General features: G+C 39.6%; 1 protein-coding gene across 1 annotated transcript in view; it reads left to right on the forward strand.

Moving 5' to 3' along the window:
* Positions 1-17,764, forward strand: part of OSBPL10 (oxysterol binding protein like 10) — a 108,760-nt gene that overhangs the window by 75,509 nt on the left and 15,487 nt on the right. Inside the window, 2 exon segments of the mRNA XM_039713609.1 lie at positions 13,887-14,033; positions 14,111-14,234. Of these exon segments, the coding sequence (XP_039569543.1) occupies positions 13,887-14,033; positions 14,111-14,234 (271 nt within the window).

Raw genomic sequence — 17,764 nt, forward strand, 5'->3', positions numbered from 1 at the left:
CTGTGCATTCCCTAGTGAACCACTTTGGACTTTTTGGCATAAGTTGTGTTATAATTTCAAGGCAATTTTTAGGGTCAATTCTTAAAGCAGAACAGAATCAATCTGGTGTGAAATGTGCCAGAGGTGCACTCTTCAGACCTGTGATGTGAACTTGGTCTCTGTCCAGTCTGCCATAAACGGGATCCTGCTTTCTTCATTTAAGGTTTAATAATTTTGAAATTCTGTTCAAGAAATACTGACATTAATTAGCTTGAATCTCATAGTAAATTCAGTTGTAATAAACTTGGTACCAAAGTAGGATGAAGGTGTGAATCGCTTTCATGGGTGAACTACTCTTCCAGTTCAACTAATTGTTATTTTGGGGTCAGAATTCCCTCTCTGAGCTGACAAAGAGTGACTGCCAAATTCATCCCCTGACAGCTAAATACAAATAAGTAACAGGTTGGTTTTTTCTGGGGTCTGAAAGGGAAGGAATAATTTCCTTTGGATCTAATAGTTTTGTTCAGAATTATTTTTAAAATTGTTCTGTAGCTACATCTGCAATATAGTCCTCTTCATGTGATTTTCATGCCTTAAAATGCTATGCCAGCTGATTCTTCCCATCCTGTGGATCTGGTATCTGTGCTGTCTCTCTGCTTTCCTGTCCCTGACTTTCTCTTTTCTGTGAGCATGAGCAGCTGTATGCCTGCTGCAAATGGAAGTGTCTTTTTAATGGGATTGAAGTTTGAGCTCTGTAGGATTGAGCCTTAGCTCTGATTATCTAACTGCTAAAGCAGGTTTTAATTGTGATAGTGATTGCAAGGGCAGTCAAGTCCAGGTTATTAAAGATATTTTGGTCCCATGGATGATCTAAACCTTGGTGTTTTCAACTGTAACAGGGAATGTTCTATTTGGAAGAGTTACTTCATTGTTTAGTGTTATAAGTTGATGTATCTTTTCCCATTTCTTCAGTTTCTTTCAAGATGTAATTTGTTTTTTATCTGTATGTAAGTATATATCCTAATATGACTGTAGACTTTAGAGCTATTACAGAATGTATTAGAGATGCAAGGAATAATTTAAAAAACGCTCATGCAATTTTAGACACTCTGCTGGATAAAAGAAATGATTTCTAATTCAATATTACCTTTATTTATCTGTGTCTCAGAGGTGTGCCCAGGTCTGTGGATTGTTTCCTGGTAAAATTTGTTTCTAGTGTTTCCTAATTCCTTTTTGTACTTGACAGAAATGTGTATAATTGATGTTGGGAGATGAGCTTAGCCATGAACATAGAGTGTTAGCCACAAGTGCAGTAATGGGAGAACAACAGATCAGGAGGGGAAAGTAATGTTTGCAGTATTACAGATGGTCCCTTTTCACTGTTTAGTGCAGGCACTACAGGGTTTCTCAGTGTGCTCTGCTTTTTGTCCTCTGCATGATTAAGTACTTTTCAGGCTGAAGAGCACAGTGAATGGCCTGTAATGATTTAGCTAAATTAATCTCTAGGCAAAGATGGTACCAGTTAATCCTTTCACTATGCAGGCTATCTAAAAAATGAAATCTGAGGTAATCAATTGAAGGTATATTTAAGGATAATCAAGGGAATGTATATTTAAGGATTAAATGTACAATTAGACTAAAAGTAGAATTAAATGACCCTAAGCCTACTACAGCAGCACTGACAATGACTAAGATAATCTAGCCAATTTTGATTTGATTTTTTTTGCTAGCTTTCTGGACTAGCTACTGTGTCAGCAAACAGTCCTCTAGTAAAACTGTTTATGCAAATAATTAACACAAATTTTATCACCAGCCAAACCCACTGCTTATTATTGAATCACTTCCACCTCCAAAATGCATGTTCCAGCTGCTATCTATATAATTGAGAGTAATGCTCTGTGTAAAAAAACCCCTTATTCTAAATCCGCTTGTAATTTGAATAAACATGAGGTTCTGATTCATGTGGCATTCCATAATTACTAGTGAAAAGTCAGTGAAATCTAATCATTGGAATATAAAGAACTTGGGTTCCCTTGCAGTAAGGCTTAAAAATTAACTTTAAGTTGATCAGTTGCATACTCTATTCAGTATAAAACCTGTGCCCCTTGCTAAAGGAACTCTGAAGTCAATGTTAATTTTATTTCAGGTTTGTGTGCCGATTTGTTATGTGCCAGTTAATTTGCTTTGTGCTATCAGTTTTATTTCTTAGTATGTGTATATATCTAGGCTTGGTGATACTGCCCATTAGAAATCTTACCCATCTTATTAAGACTGTCAGTTCCTTAACTGGACCTTACTAAGCTGAGGTCAACTTTCTTACAGGGAGAGTTTGTCTCAGGTTGGCATTGCTTTATCTTGCTTAGTGAATCATCCAGACTGGCTTCAGCTGTTCTGTCTGGTCTTGCTAGAAAAAACCTGGGGTTTTCAGCTTCTGGTGATGAACTCTAGTGGTTCTTTATTTGAAAACCCAGAATGTGGAAATAAATCCCAGTGATAAGAGAATTAAATTTTAAAATTTGTCCCAGAGGAAGAGTTGGAAGGAGCAGGTGAAAAAGGCAGAACTCTTCTACATTAATAGAGAGTTTTCAGTTTGAGATGGACCAAGCAATTGATTCATCAGACTGAGAACAATTCTTAGAAGCTTTTCAAGTAGAGAGTTCCACTGGCCTCAAGGAGTTAGACATATAAAAGAAGACAATCTTCTAGGCCTAATTTGTTTCACATACACATTGAATGTTCTCCTGCTATGATTTATAATGATTCTGTTTTCTTTTGAACAACTTAAAGATTTTTGTTTGGGTTTTTTGAGTTGTGTGTGTTTATCCACAATGTGAATGTGTATGGTGGATGAGCAATGAAATTGCAGTAAGAGTCAGGGTGGTTTAATAAATGTGTTGTCTTGGGGCAAGACTGTTAATGCTGCTTGGATTAACATGTCTTTACCATTTCTGTCCTTTTACAAATGTGCTGACATGTGATACTGCGTACAAGAAATAGCACTACGAGAACTGGATTTACATATAGATTGGTATTGCAGGACCAGATGATTGGAAAGGTTAAATTTGTAGTTGTCCATCTTTTTGTGCCCTCTTTGCATATGTGAGTGGTGTATTATTGACTAATGTGGCCGTATTTTTCTGCAGTAAATTTGCTTAGCTAGCATGCAAAGCGACATAAAAGAGAATTACAGTTGGCTAAATGACTTCAGCTCTGTTACTTCCTAACTTTTCAGTTACTGGGCATTGCAGGCAGAATCATAATGGAATCACAGAGTACTCTGGCTTGAAAGGGACCTCCAGAGGTCCTGCAGCTCAACACTGTGAGAGCAGTGCTAATCAGGTCAGCTTGTCCAATCCTGAACACCTCCCGCAGTGGGGGTCCCACAGCCTCTCTGCAGGAAATCTTGCAATTCTCTGTGGATTTTGTCAATGGGAGCAAAGGGTTGTTTGATAAGGAAAGGCATCATACTCAACGTGCTGTATTGTCTGGTGTGTCTGGTGAGCAGCTAAAAGGGACCTACCTGCTGGGGCCCTTACCAGGTGTTTGTCCTTCCCTTCTTCATGGGAATATGAGGCTTGAAGAACTTACTACTTCAGGTTTCTCCCCAAGGATCTCGTTCTAGAGAGGATGCCTTGTAATACAGGGCAGTGTCTAAAGTTCTGTATACAGAGTTCTGCCAGCCTTTCCCCCCATGCTACTCTCCTGCACTGACCTGCAGCTCAGTGTAATCTTTTGTCTGCAGCTCCCCAAAAGTTATAACCATGTGACTTTCAGACCCCTTGCGGTGTCTGAAGTGCTGCTTGGCACTGGCTGGAATCTGTCCGGCTGCATGCTGTGTTTTGTAAGCTTGTACACTTACTTTGGATAGTGTCAGATACTCTATTTGTTGCCATTTGCTTCTAAAAAATTTAATTAGCAAAAACCCCCCTGAATATGTTTGAGGAAATTGTTGTTCACTAGTAGCTGTATTGCATTAGGTATAGTTTTTGTTGAAATTGTTTATGCTGTGATACTCTTTATCTTACGGTTGTGATTTATGCCAGCCTTCAAGGTTTTTTTTGCTTTAATTTAGGACAAGTCTGTGGGGCTTTTCTCTTCATGCATTTTGTTTTATAGTCTCATGTTACTGTTTCCTTCTGATGATACCAGTGATGAAATATGTTTATTCCCAGTTCGTACTGAATTTATGCAATAATGCAAAGTCCTCATGTATTTTACGATTCAGATTAAACAGTTCTGTACTTCAGTAGCTCTCATTTCATGAAAGGCGCTCACAAGCATGTGTGGACTGGTCTGATACTTCATCTCTCCCTGTGGAGTCTGTGCTTGGGAGTTAGCTGCTTTTCAGCCTGTTTTCAGAACTGACTACCTTAGTTTATGAAAATCAATTTTTGCAAGAGGAATTGTAGATACTCCTGCAAAACATTAACAAAAAGACATTAGTACAGTTCTCTAAGTGGGTAGTATCTGGATAATGTGCTTGTCTCCAGATGCCTGACAGACTGTTTTTGTTGAGAAGGAAGAAGATTGCAGACCTATTTGTCACCTAAGGTAGAGGTTTTGTGATAATTTTCTTTACTTGCATTGTCTGTGTGTCAGCCTGTCTGTACAGTGTTAGCGTCAAGATTCATTTCTGCTTTGCTTGCTTGCTTTGCAGTGAGGGGATATCTCCTGAAGAAGGATAGGTTTTTCCTGGTTCAGTAGATATCTCTGCTATTACACGTAGTATCCAATTAATCTTGTGTGATAGACAGATTGCCACACTTTGATCCTTGCACTTGTCCCTAGCTGAGAGATTTTCTAAACATCAAATGTGTTTAGCATATTCAATGAAAAACAGCCCCAAGCAACAAGACACAAAATGTATACAAATTATCTATACACACAAAAAGAGAGATGTTTTAATCATTGGTGGTCCTAGTTTGAAGAATTTTATTTTCTCTGGAGACCTAAAATACCAAACACAAATAACAAATTTGGCAAGAAATTAATTTCTGGCCACTCCATTGACATTACTTTCTGATGTAAGCTTTTTCTACCGAATAAAACCTGCTTTGACCTGTTAGTGCTGAATGATGTATCCATAGTTACATAAATGCTTTGGCCCCACACTGTCAGAACACAAACTCAGATACAGCAGTTACTTACCTATTCAGATAGATATGGCTGGATTATTTTTCCTTGGCATACATAGTTTAAGGTAAGTAGAAAATCTATCTATTATACCATTTTTCCTTTGTTATATGAAGGAGAAGGTAACTGTCTTGCTGATTGGTTCTCTGTGTAGATGACAAAAAGAGAGTGGTATTTTTGCTTGCCATGGTGGTGTTGTGTGTAAGTTACAGTGTATTCACTTTTTCGTTGTAAAATCCTTCTCATTTGATTATCATCCTCTATTGCTTACTTCAGTATTTTGAAAGTTAACTTTAATTTTGGTTTATCATTGTTAGAGCTAAGCTGTAATGACAGAATGCTAGAAGGGTGACTGTGGGTGAGTGATTTGGGGTTTGAAGGGGGTGGGTTCTCCCGTTGAGGTGGTAGACCTTTTCTGCATTAGAGGAAGCAGCTTCTATGAAATACTCAGAGTAAATTTAAAAAAAAAAAGCATCTGAACTGAGCCTGCCTATTTTGCTACCTTTAAAACACCTTTTTCAGGATGAAATGAAGGTGTACAGAGGTAATAAGTTTTGCTCTCTAAATTCTCTATTTGAGATCTGCTTTGCTTCTGGGGTCATTATATGGCTTTGAAAACATCAAACCTGAACACTGGACAGCCTTAAGTCTCTTTGAAAATCACTGTAACTTTGGTATCCAGGTGCCAACATTACAGTGGGCATATGGGATGTCAGTGTGTTTGAGGTTTTATCTTTGATCTACTCATTCTTTGCAGTGATCAGTCACAGATGCCTCCAGAAGCAAAGCATAAATAAGACTGCAGGAAGATGGAGGGAGGCCAGGGCTCAAGCAATGACCTGACTTCACCACCATTTTTCCAGCTCCATTTTTTACGTTCCGCTGCTTACATTGTGTGGTGGTAAAGGTTGAGAATAGTATTTTCAATTTTTTTTTATTTGAACTGTTCTTGAAGAGAAAAAAAATTATATAAAGAGATCAGGAGTTTGTTGGATATTAAAAAGTTTAACTGCCTTATAGTTAAGATTAGGCTTGGTAATCTGTAAGTGACAATGCATTTGGAAGTTAGAGAAAAAGTGACTGGATGAGGATGATTTCAGGAATCAGTCTTCACACTGGGAATGTGTTTCAGGCTTTGTTTTGTTTCAAGACACTGGGTAGTGAATGTGTTTCAGGCTTTGTTTTGTTTCAAGATTTAGGTCTAGTTTCTATTAAATTAATTTTTCTATATGGGAATTATTCCTCCTTTCAAAATACATAGTGGGTTTGTGTGGCAACATTTTGGTAGTGGGGGGCTACAGGGATGGTTTCTGTGAGAAGCTGCTGGAAGCTCTGTGTTGGACAGAGCCAATCTCAGCTGGCTCCAGGATGGACCTGCTGCTGGCTGAGGCTGAGTCCATCAGTGATGGTCGTAGTGCCACTGGGATAACTGGCTTGTGAAGGGAGAAAAAAGGGAACCCTGCAGAGTAGCAGAGAGAGAAGAGTGAGAATGTGAGAGAAGCCGCTGCAGAGACCACAATCAGTGAAGAAGGAGGGGAAGGACATGAAGTGGTCCAGCTGCCAGAGCAGACGTTCATGGGCAGCCCGTGGTGCGGAACATGGTGGGTCAGGCTCTCCCTCTGCAGCCCATGGACGACCACAGTGAAGCAGACACCCACCCACAGCCCCTGGAGGACCCTCTGCTGGCTGGGGCAGGGACCCTGAGGAAGCTTATGCTGGGATAGATTCCTCGTAGGATTTGGATCTATGGATCTGTGCAGAGAGAAGCCCAATCCTACCAGAGCAGGTTTTCTGGTAGGATTTGTGGCCCTGAGGAGGAACCCATGCTGGAAGAGGCTGTGCCTGAAGGGCTGTACCCTGTGGAAGGCACCCATGCAAGTGCAGTTTGTGGAGAACTGCAGCCCATGGGAAGGACTCACCATGGTGAAGTTTGTGGCTGACTGTCCCCTTTAGGAGGGAGTCTGTGCTAGAGCAAGGGAAGAGTCTGGATCACAGTTCCCTTCAGGCAAGGTGTGAAGTACTGACTGCAACTCCCATTCCCTGTCCCCCTGCACCTCTTTGGGGAAGCTGTTAGGAAGTAGTAAAGTTAAACCTAGGAAGAAGTGGTGGGAGGGTGGTGTTCAAAATTTGTTTTTATTTTCTCATTACCCTACTTTTACTTGATTGGTAATAAATTGAACTGATTTCCCCAAGTCAAGTCTGTGTTAGCCATGAGGTAATGGGTGAGTGATTTCTCCTGTCCTTAACTCAACCCATGAGCCTTCTTTGTATTTTCTCTCTCCTGCACAGCTGAGAAAGGGAGTGAAGGACTGCTTTTGGTGGGCACCTGGCTCCTAGCCAGGGACAGCCCACGACAACCAGTAGCATGACAATATGCTAGCCTGTATATAAAATACTTTAATAAGTTCAACTTACTGCACAAGCTGCATTTGATCACTGCTAATGAGGGATGGGTACAGTAAGCTTGCATGCTTTTCTGCCAGATGCATGCCAGAGTAAGTGCAATTAAATGTGCGGTGCCCAGTGGAAGAAGAGAAGTGGCACATGCAAGTTAGTGCAGTTAATGTCACTTCTGATCCAGTGACAAGCTCTGCAAGAAGCTTACAGCTCATTATATGCTACTACTTTGGGGTGTTCTTACTGTATGTGCTTTACAGAAAGAATTCTAACTTTAGTATTGAAACCGGTGAAAATCTTGTGGGGCCAATTTCTCGCATTAGTGTAAATGTGCTAAAGCTCCCTGACCTTACGGAGTTATATTTAATCCTACACCCACGGAAAACCTGCTTGCAAGCTCTTGAGTTACACAAATGCAAGTGTAAATGATGCTTGCAAACCTGTGCCATTACTGAAGGCAATCTGAAAATCAAAACGAGGCTTTTGACTTTTATAAGCACTAATAGGGACCAAAGATAATTAGAGGACTTGATGGAAAATATGATAATTCTTGTGTAGTTTGAGAATGCTAATTTTGTTTAATATTTCTTCTAACTTACGCCATCTTTCTCTTGATGCAGACATGTTTCGTAAATAGGGTTTTTTTAACACTCTTTTGCATTTTTCTGAACATAGAAGGACTTAAAGAATACTTTCCTTGGAATATTACAAAATCTCATGTTTTTAACTGGATGTTTTAAGTTCCTAAGATTCATCCTCTTGCTCCTGACTACAGTCCTTTTTATAGTACATAAAAATGTTTTCATGCCTAAATGAAGGTTCTTAGAGTGCTTTTTTGTAATTATATGAAGAATATGAGGTTCTCAGTGTGTCTTTGATATACATGTCCCTATATCTCAGGATATACACAGTCTCTGCTTACTATCATGGAGAAAAGGCTGAGTTCCTCTATGCCTTCTTTACCTTGGCCTTTACTGGTATCAGACTTTGAGATCAGAGGGAAAGTCTGGAGGTAGACTGACCCTTGGTGGAGGAGGAACAGGTTAGGCAGCACTTAAGCTGTACCTATAGAGCTCCAGGGTCTCTAACAGGTTATGGGAGAGGTTTGTGTAGACTAGAGGAAAGTGAATGTCATTCATTTTTTAAAAAGAAAGGGCAAGAAGGAACTCTTGGCATTTTGGTAACATCTGGGGACTGCAGGTTTGTCAGCCTTTGCTCAGACCCTGAGAAGGTGGTGGAGCAACTAACCCTGGAAGGTATCTCCAAACACATAAAGAAGAAGAAGGCAATTAGAAGTAGTCTTAATGGATTTAAAAAGGGAAAAATCATGCTTAACCATCATGATAGCCCTCACAATCGTAGTGACTAGCTTGGTGTTTATGGAGAGAGCAGTGGATGTTGTTTGCTTTAATGTTGATAAGGTTTTTGACCCTGTCTTCCCTAACATCCTCACAGAACAACCCAGCCCCGAGAGTTGTAATCAGTGGTACAAGGTCCAGTTGGAGGCCAGTCACTAGTGGTGTACCTCAGGGGTCCATACTGGGACCAGCACTGTTCCACATCTTCATTAATGACCTGCATGATGATGCAGAGTGCACTCCTGAGAAGTTTGTAGGTGATGAAAAACCTGGGAGGAGTGGCTGATGAGCCAGGGGGTTGTGCTGCCATAGAGAGGGACCTTGGCAGTCTGGACACAAAGAAGTCTCTTAAAGATAAGCTCAGGGAAGTGCCAGTTCCTGTTATCTGGAGGATATTTGAGAGTAAACTCTTGCACCAGTACAGGCTGGAGGCCGTCTGATTGGAAAGCAGTTCTGCAGAGATCTTGGGGGACAGCAAGCTGACCATGAACCAACAAAATATTTTTGTGTCCAGTAGCTTCCTGGGCTGCATTAGGAAGAGTGTTGCCATTAGGTTGAGATCCTTCCCCTCTACTTGGCCGAGGTGAGGCCACATCTGCAGTGGGCCTCACCCAGAGCAAGAGGGGCATGGACTTAGTGGGCTAAGTCCAGCACAGGCCCCAAAGATGAGGAAGGTTCTGGAGCATCGTTCCCATGAGGGAGCTGGGACTGTCCAGCCTGGAGAAGAGGAGGCTCAAGTGTATCTTATCAATGTACATATACATACCTCACAGGAGTGAAGAGCAGGGAGACAGATTTTTCTCAATAGTGCCCAGTGACAAGACAAGAGGCAGTGGGCAGTTGGAAGTGGATCTGTACACCAGAAATTGCACTTCTGTTGTGAAGAGCATTGAACACTGGCATGGGTTGCCCAGAGAAGTTGTGGAGTCTCCATGCTTGGAGATAATCAAAACTTAGCTGGACGTGGTCCTGGGCAACTGGTTCTACATGCACGTTCTTGAGCAGGGTAAGGGATAAGAAGATACCAAGAAGTCTGTTCTAACCTAAATGAGACTCTGATTCTATGTGTTCCTTTCTTCCCCTCAGAAAACTAACCAAGATGAGACCCAGGTCATTCTTGAATGTATTGTTGCATTGTATGGTTTGTGGAGTATGTTGGAAAATGAAGCTCCGAGCTGTATGTCTGTATTAATTACCTGACAGTTAATTTGAAAAATTAACTTGTGGAAGAAGCTGTAGAAGGATGGAGGCACATTTGCCCTTTCACAGAAGTATAACTTTTGACTCTGTGATTTTATCCCAGGCTTGTCAGTGTGTTTTTCCTAAAAAAAAAACAAAACCAAAAAACAACACACCGTGTTTTTCCATTTTTAAAAAATGCAGAATGTTTCCTTCAGAAACAATTTCTTACCCTTACAGATTTCATCTGTTAAAAAAGAATCAGCATGTTTTCTGATGGAGACTGCTGACTAGAACATCCATTTTGTGTCCCCGCAGATGACCTCTCTAAATTAATCGATCTCAGCTCTAATGAGGTGACCTGTTTAAAATAGCTCTCTGCCGGTGTGTATTTTCATGTCTTTGGCATTTAAACTTTGAAATGCATCTCTTCCTGGGATTTTTATAAATTATCTTTTATTTTCTCTTCAGATTTTTCTGAAAAATGCTGGTGCTTCAGCCCAGTATTGGAAACCGATTTTGATAGAAATGATTTTAAATATTAAGCCCCTTTTTTTTTGTGGTTGTTTGTAACTGGTTCAGTATTGGATTTCTCAGGGTCAGCACCTAAGCCAGGCTGTGCTGTTCGTTCCCCAGCTGGGCAGTGCACAGCTCAATAGCTTTTACTTTGTGCCCTGACCACACAGGGGTGGAGCAGATGACTGCTTTCCTAGGTCAGTTGTGCAGTTACGTTTTACGGGACAAGGTAAAAAAAAAGTCTGTGTCTGATAATTCAGAAAAGCTGCCGTTAAAGGATAATCAGCCCACATAATCCTTTGCATTCTGGCTGAATGCTTACGCATTGGATACTACTAAACTGCACGCTATTTTCATGGATAGAAAAAGAATTAAAGAATGGTTGAACTTTTATGACACTTTAAAGATACACTAGCTTTGTATCTTGTGACTGCATGTGTCCACTCACACTGTGTGGTGCTTACATGTTGGTTTAAGAAAATGTATTAGTTAAAGTTGTTTTATGCGCTCCTAGAAATCTATTTAATAGTTACGTAGAACAGCTAATGAGGAGAGAGGGAAATATAGAAAGGATATTGCTTTCTGAAGATGACTGCTCTTCAGTTCCTGTAGCATGAATTGTAAACTGCTTCCTTAAATTCTTTTCCTTGAAAAGTGAGAAAAAAGCAGTTGTCTGCATGTCATTCACTGAAGGTCACTAGTGTGTTGATGACTGTAATAGCAGAGTTGTGTTTTTTTTGGTGACATTACACAAGTCCTTAGAATAGGAATAGTGAAGGTAATTAAAATTTTAGTCTTTACAGTGTGCTCATTAAACACGATTGATCTTAATGTTACGTTGTGCTCATCGTCCCTGATGATCAGAAAGGCTTTCATTTAGAACAGTGCAAATGCTACTTTAGTGAGCACCCCAAGTGTCTGTAGGGTGGCTTGCTCTGACCGTGGATGTTTGGCAGGGTAGCAGACAGGGGTAATTTTACTGAATATTCTGAGTTGCTTGCTATTTTGTTAGTAACAGTTAAGAGGCAAGGAAAGCCTAACACCTATTTCATCAAGAAAGAAGGAAACAAGGATTTTCTTGCCCTGGGTAAACGTGCAATCTTTGGGAGAAAAAGAAAATTCTTAGTATGTAATTTAGTCTGCAGACTGGCAGTGGGTAATTTGTTTGTTTTCTGATGCTGTTAGCTACTTAAGGCTACGCAGCTGTTTTATGTTCACGTAGAAGGATGTTACCTGCTAGCATGTTCTCTTTCTGTCCTCTTTTTCTCTCACACTTGTGCACACTCACACAAATCTGTGCCCCTTCCCCTCCCTCCTGGAGAGCCGTGGATCAGGATATCCTCTGGGAACAGCAGCACCGTTTCCCAGTTGGAGCTGCGTGCATTTAAGCTCACTGATCTCAATGCCATGTGACTGGAAACGCAGGGAGCAGATTGCCATCCGGTGCACACTCTCCAACCCCCCAGATAGCAAAAAAAAAAAAAAAAAAAAAATTAAAAAAAAAAAGAGGGGGTGGGAGTGAGGAGGGGAGGTTCCCTTGCTTTTTTTGTAGCGCTGTTAATTCCTGCTGGAGCTTGTTTGCCGCAAGCTCGGTTCATGGCAGTAACTGAAGCAGCAGAGCCTATTCGGTAGCTCAGTGCTCTCAATGAGGTCAAGCTGGATCAAAGGGAAGCCTCCTGTGGAAGCATCTCCTGTAAGTTCTGATACTGCTTTTTCCCTGCTACCTCCAAATAAATCATAGTCTGTATGACTTTGCCAGGCTTCAGTGCTTTATCCCTCCCCGACTGATAATTTTGTGTGATGTTGTCAGGTTTTATGTTAATTGAACTTGTCAGTGAGGCATCAGTTGGGTAATAATGCTGTGCATTTTGGGAGAAAAGGGCTTATCTTCTCTCCTTTTATTTTCTGAGGGAGTGGGAAGAAGAAAGTGTGGTTTTGTCCTTTTGAAAAGCTCCAAGCTGTTGAGGTTACAGCTCACCAGATTCTGTTTTATGTAATCTACATATTCTACTTTCTAAATAAAGCAACTGTGAAGTGTCTTGCAGATGTCATTGGGCTTCACCAAATAGCTTTTATTTTAGGAATAGCTACCTAAACATTTAAGTAATTAAAAAAAGTACTTTGTTCAAATCTTGGAAACCTCCATAGTAACTTAATTTCAAAGAAACTCCCCTTACACAAGCTGCAGTTCACCTCAGGGGTCTCTAATGTGATCATTCAGAAATATTCCTTTGAAACCTGATTCTGGATATTAACTGGTTTTAGTAAAACTTTTCAGTTGCGTAGGCTTCCACACTGAGATGAAAAATTTCTTGTTTTATGTAATGAGCTAGCTGTTCCTGCAGAAATGCAATTTAGCATGAAAGAATGCTAACTTTTACAGGGAGTGTTGTCTCATTTACAGCATGGAATCTTTGGGCAATAATGACATGCTGGGCTGTAATTTTTCATCTACATAACCCAGTTTTTTTCCCCTTGAAGTACAAAAAGCTTACTTGAATACATATCTGGAAGGCTTGCAGAGTGGTTTCAGTGGCTTGAACAAAGTAACTACCACCTGTTTGGATTATTGTTAGTTATGCATTGTAAACCCTGAGGAAAAATAAAATATCACAAGTCATTATCCCTTCTGCTGTAAAGTTCCTCTTGAAGGGACTGGCATGGTGCCTGTCTATTGATATTCAGCTTGTATTTTTGGAAACTCAGCAGCACGGGCGTTGTGCTGTAAGGTGATGAAGTGTTGCAATAGTTATAAAGAGTTATGGCACTGCTCTGCTTCCCAAAATCTAATGTCTTTGGGGTTTTTTTCAGAGGTGTGTTCTTTAATTATAGTTGTCTTTTTATCTTCTTTAGTTAATATCTTTACTTTCTTAGATCTCTAACTTTGAAATTGGATAGAGAAAGGAGAAAACCTGTGAAATCGGGTCATGCAGCATCTATGTATGAAATGAATATTTGCTGGGGAGATTTATGAAGCAAGCTTGAAGACTCATTTTCAACTGCATATTTCTATTTAATGAAAAGATGGCTTGTTACTTACATGTGCTATGAGTTTTATCTGAGATGACTGCAGTATAAATATGAGAAGAGAATGTGTAAATTAGCATCCCATACTTAGTACTCTCATTCTGAGGAAAGGATCAAAATGCTTTATGAACCCATCACTGGATTTTTTATTTATTTTGAGTTTGTATCTTTTCTTGGCTTTAACAGAGGCTGTCTTCAGTTCTATCAAGACAGCTCCATTTTTAAACATATATAGTGGGGAGAAAATAGCCATTCTGTATCTTTTTGTTCAGATGCTGACGTTTCTTTTCATTTCAGCATTCAGCTTCTGAGTTGATCCTAGTTGAAGATGAAATGACAGATACTGAAGATAATGAAGAGGAGGATTTAGGAGTCATGGATGATCAACGCAGTGTAATTCTCCATCTCATCTCTCAGCTCAAACTTGGCATGGACCTTACCAGGGTATGAGCACTGCATCTCTTTTATATTTGTTCACTGTTGTTTTATTTTCTCATCCTTCTGTGTGTTCGTGTGCACAGCCAGTTCTTGTGTGTTTTGCCCCTGTGGACAGCCAAGCTTTCCTGTTTATAAAAGTGTGGTTCCGGAGAGCTATGGAGTGCTGTCTCTTGCTAGGCAGGCTTTCCCATGAAGTGACCACATCAGGTATTTTGGAGATGGAAGGAGAGGGAAAGAAAAAGAGAAGAAGAAGAAAAAAAATCCTCCAAAACTCGTGCTTATTTTTTTGCAAGTCTTTCAGAGTAACCATATGTTGTGTGTGGAACCCACAAGTATGTCAGGGTGCACTGGGAGTTTGAGGAAAAAGAACGGCAATAGTATGGATGAAGGATATACATGTTCACATAACTGCTTTGTGGATTGGGTTCCATTTAATTGCAAGTCAGCTTCAAAAAAACCTATGATGGTAAAGAAATTACAGTCTTGAATGTAGCAGTTCTTGTGAGTGTTGAGGAGCTCAGCAGTTTAAACTTCTGTGCATTCTTCTGATCCTAGAATCGGTATTGTCACAAGCTTGTCCATACTGATATGAGCAAAGAAATTTCAGAGAAATTTTCCCTTTAGTCCTTAGAGTTTTGGAAATGAGGTAGGTGTTAAGGAAGCAAGGAGTGCTTCTTTTTGAATAGTCTTGTATTCCAGTGAAACCTTCTTGTGGGGCTTAATAAATAATCAAGCAGATTTTGGTAAATATATGGAATATCCTTTCCTTGCACAAGGGTTTTCTGCTTAAAAAAAACCCCAAATAAAACTCCTGTTGTCCACTTTTCCCAAATAAGAGCTCATTCTGACACTCTCCACAAGTAACACAAAGTTTGGAAGGACCAGAGAATTTCTCTGGCACATGAAGTAGTTTTGCAGGAAGCTGTTCTCATGGGCATTTTGATATTCTGAAGAGTTCATATGCTTTTCTTTTTTTCTTTTTTTTTTTTTTTTTTGCATGTCAATCAAAAACTATGACTTTCTTACAAAATAAAGTTTTCTCAATATAGTTTCTCCTGCTTCCTCTGGAACAATTGCCAGTGTTTTAAAATAATTACATTTTTAAGACTGAGCAATCCTGTGTTCTGTTGCTGAGTAGCTGCACAGAAATGAATGTTTTATTCTAAATAAAATGAAAGTTTCATAATTTCATTTTGAATAATTTATACTTGTCACTTTTTAGTATGTCTGGGGTTATATACAGTTCATTTTTGTTTTTTTTTCTTACATTCTCACTTTTTCTTAGCTCTTCCTCTTTTCTGTGTTTCTAAGGCTGTCTGAGTCTATAATGTTCAAACTAGGCTAAGATTTATCTGTGGTTCTTGCATCTTCAGAACAATTTGTCTTTGGCAAAAGACAAGATTTTTCTTTCCTGATTTTCACAGTCATCTTCTTGTCATGGCAAAGTAGGCAAAACCCAAAGACACTCAGTTAATGTAAGTAAGAGAAATTCCTGTAAATAAGAGAAGAGTAGACGCTTACAAGAAAGATGTTAAGGTAAATACATATATGATAACCCGTTTCTTACATAGTGTTCTTAGAGCACAGTTTTTAAAGATAATGATAAATGTTGAAATGAGAAGAGGGACAGGCATATGGCAGAGTTAGATCTGTTTGTAGTCTGTGTGATGCATGAATACACATATGATAAGTATTAATGAGACATGCCACATGTGCACATCACTTTTCTGCCCATTTTGAGGATTAAAAAAAATACAGGACAGCTGGCTGCTTTTTTTATCAACTTTGCTTACTGACATGAGGCCCTTAGGGCCGCTGACATCTGACAGTAAAGCTGGGTTTGTTGGCTGCACTTCTTCCCAATTTTCATTATTCCCAATTTTCCATTATTCCACATTTCAGAGCACCTTGATGCTCATCACCTTCTGCTGGAAGTGGTTGTGGCACAGTGGTTGCTAATAGCAGAGGATGATGTTTTTACATGTTTCCATTTTCCTGTACCTTCTTCCCTAGGGCTGTGTCTTTGGTTCATTCTGAGAGTTGTGGATTGCTACATGATACTCACATGAACAAACAGCTTTTTCTGAGCCCTTGGTGGTTTTGGGTTCTGGATGCATGAGCATTACCTTCACATTCCATATCACAGGAAACAGCATCTTATCCTTATGTTAGCCATGGCCTTGCCTGTGCTGACAGCAGTTTCCCACAGTGAAGGTAGCCACATTTAATGTTGTGGAGGTGCTTCACTTCTGGAATGTGTCATGCTGCTTTGCCTTTTAGCGAGGAGTTAAGGAGTAAAAACTGCTGTGAAGGAGAACACCTGCAGTGAAGTATCAAATCTTTGTGGGGATTTGCTAGAACGGGCTAAACTTCATGGTGGCCAAATAGACTTCAACAGCTGCTGGGGAGAGTTGGGTGGGGAGCAGTTCACAGCAGCAGAATGTGGTACACAACTGATTCTTCAGACTGGGATAGAACTTTCTGCCTCATTTAAAACTAGAATTGCTGGGGGGGGAAAAAAGTTTCTGAATTGTTTGTTCTTCAGACTTTTAGATAATGAAAAATAGTGCCAAAATCCACTGACTTTGTTGGCAAATGGCATCTCATGGATTGCAGTTAATGCTAACAGCTTGTACAGATGGGTGATCACTGCCCCTGCATGCCCTTACCTTCATTTACACAATTAATATGTGCTAAAAGTAAAGGGTTGCCATTCTTTGTAAAGTGGCTTCAAGTAATTCTGCAGAATGTCAACCTGTTGTAAATTAACATTGTGGTCTGTTCATGATGTCATAAGTTTTTACTATGCTTGCCAATATTCTTTTACCTTGCAATTTTAAAATGTAAGTGGCATGAAAATAGCTTATTTTATTCCCACAGTGACACAGATGACAGTGAAAAGAAAGCTTTTACACCTTTACGAAAAAGATATCTCAGCATGAAGTACCTTGGCTGGATTTCTGAAAAAATTAGGGAATGATGCTGACACCCATGTTTTTCCTCACAGTAAATAATAGTGGGGATTAATATCTCTATTCTTAAGACATCATGCTTATTTTTCTCAGTTGCATTCAGATCTAATTAAGTGAATTTGAACCTAGGAGGTTATAATCAAGTTTTCAACCAGTATCGTCTTTTCAACCTCAATGAAAAGGGAAGAATGCCTCTTAAACAGCTTTCTTTTCATCTGAAGCCTGAGAGAGAGTAAGAATAGATTGTTCTAACATTTTAGAATGCAGTGAGGTGATTTTTTTTGCTATAGACTTCAGCAACTTGGTATTTATTCTAGAGTGTTTCTTTTGTCCAAATGGTTGTCATGCTGGCATTTTCTCAGAGGAAAAAATTAATCAGTTTTGACTTCGTATGCAATTAAAAAAATAATTCATAGTCCTGTCCAAAGCCAGCATAAAGAACATAGGTCCTAAGTGGATTTTTCTGGACACTTCATTCTGTCTGGCTGCAGAAAAGTTAAAAAGCTCATTCCTTTCAAAGCTGGAGTGCTGGCCCCAGTGCACAACAGCCCAAGCTGTTGACAAGAAGCCCAGCTTCTTGACAAAAAGAATGCTGTAAACCTGCAAATTTGTTTATTTCTATTTTTCTTATTTCTGCAGGAATCAAGATAAGGGCAATTAAAAAAAATTGATTGGTGTGAGATTTTTTTTTCTATATGAGCGTGTGGTGATGTTGCATATTGAAACTTTGAGGCTATGAGATTATTTAATAAAAGGCTGTGTTTT

This window comes from Passer montanus, unplaced genomic scaffold (assembly GCF_014805655.1).
Source record: "Passer montanus isolate IOZ18808 unplaced genomic scaffold, ASM1480565v1 scaffold10, whole genome shotgun sequence".
Lineage (NCBI taxonomy): Eukaryota > Metazoa > Chordata > Aves > Passeriformes > Passeridae > Passer > Passer montanus.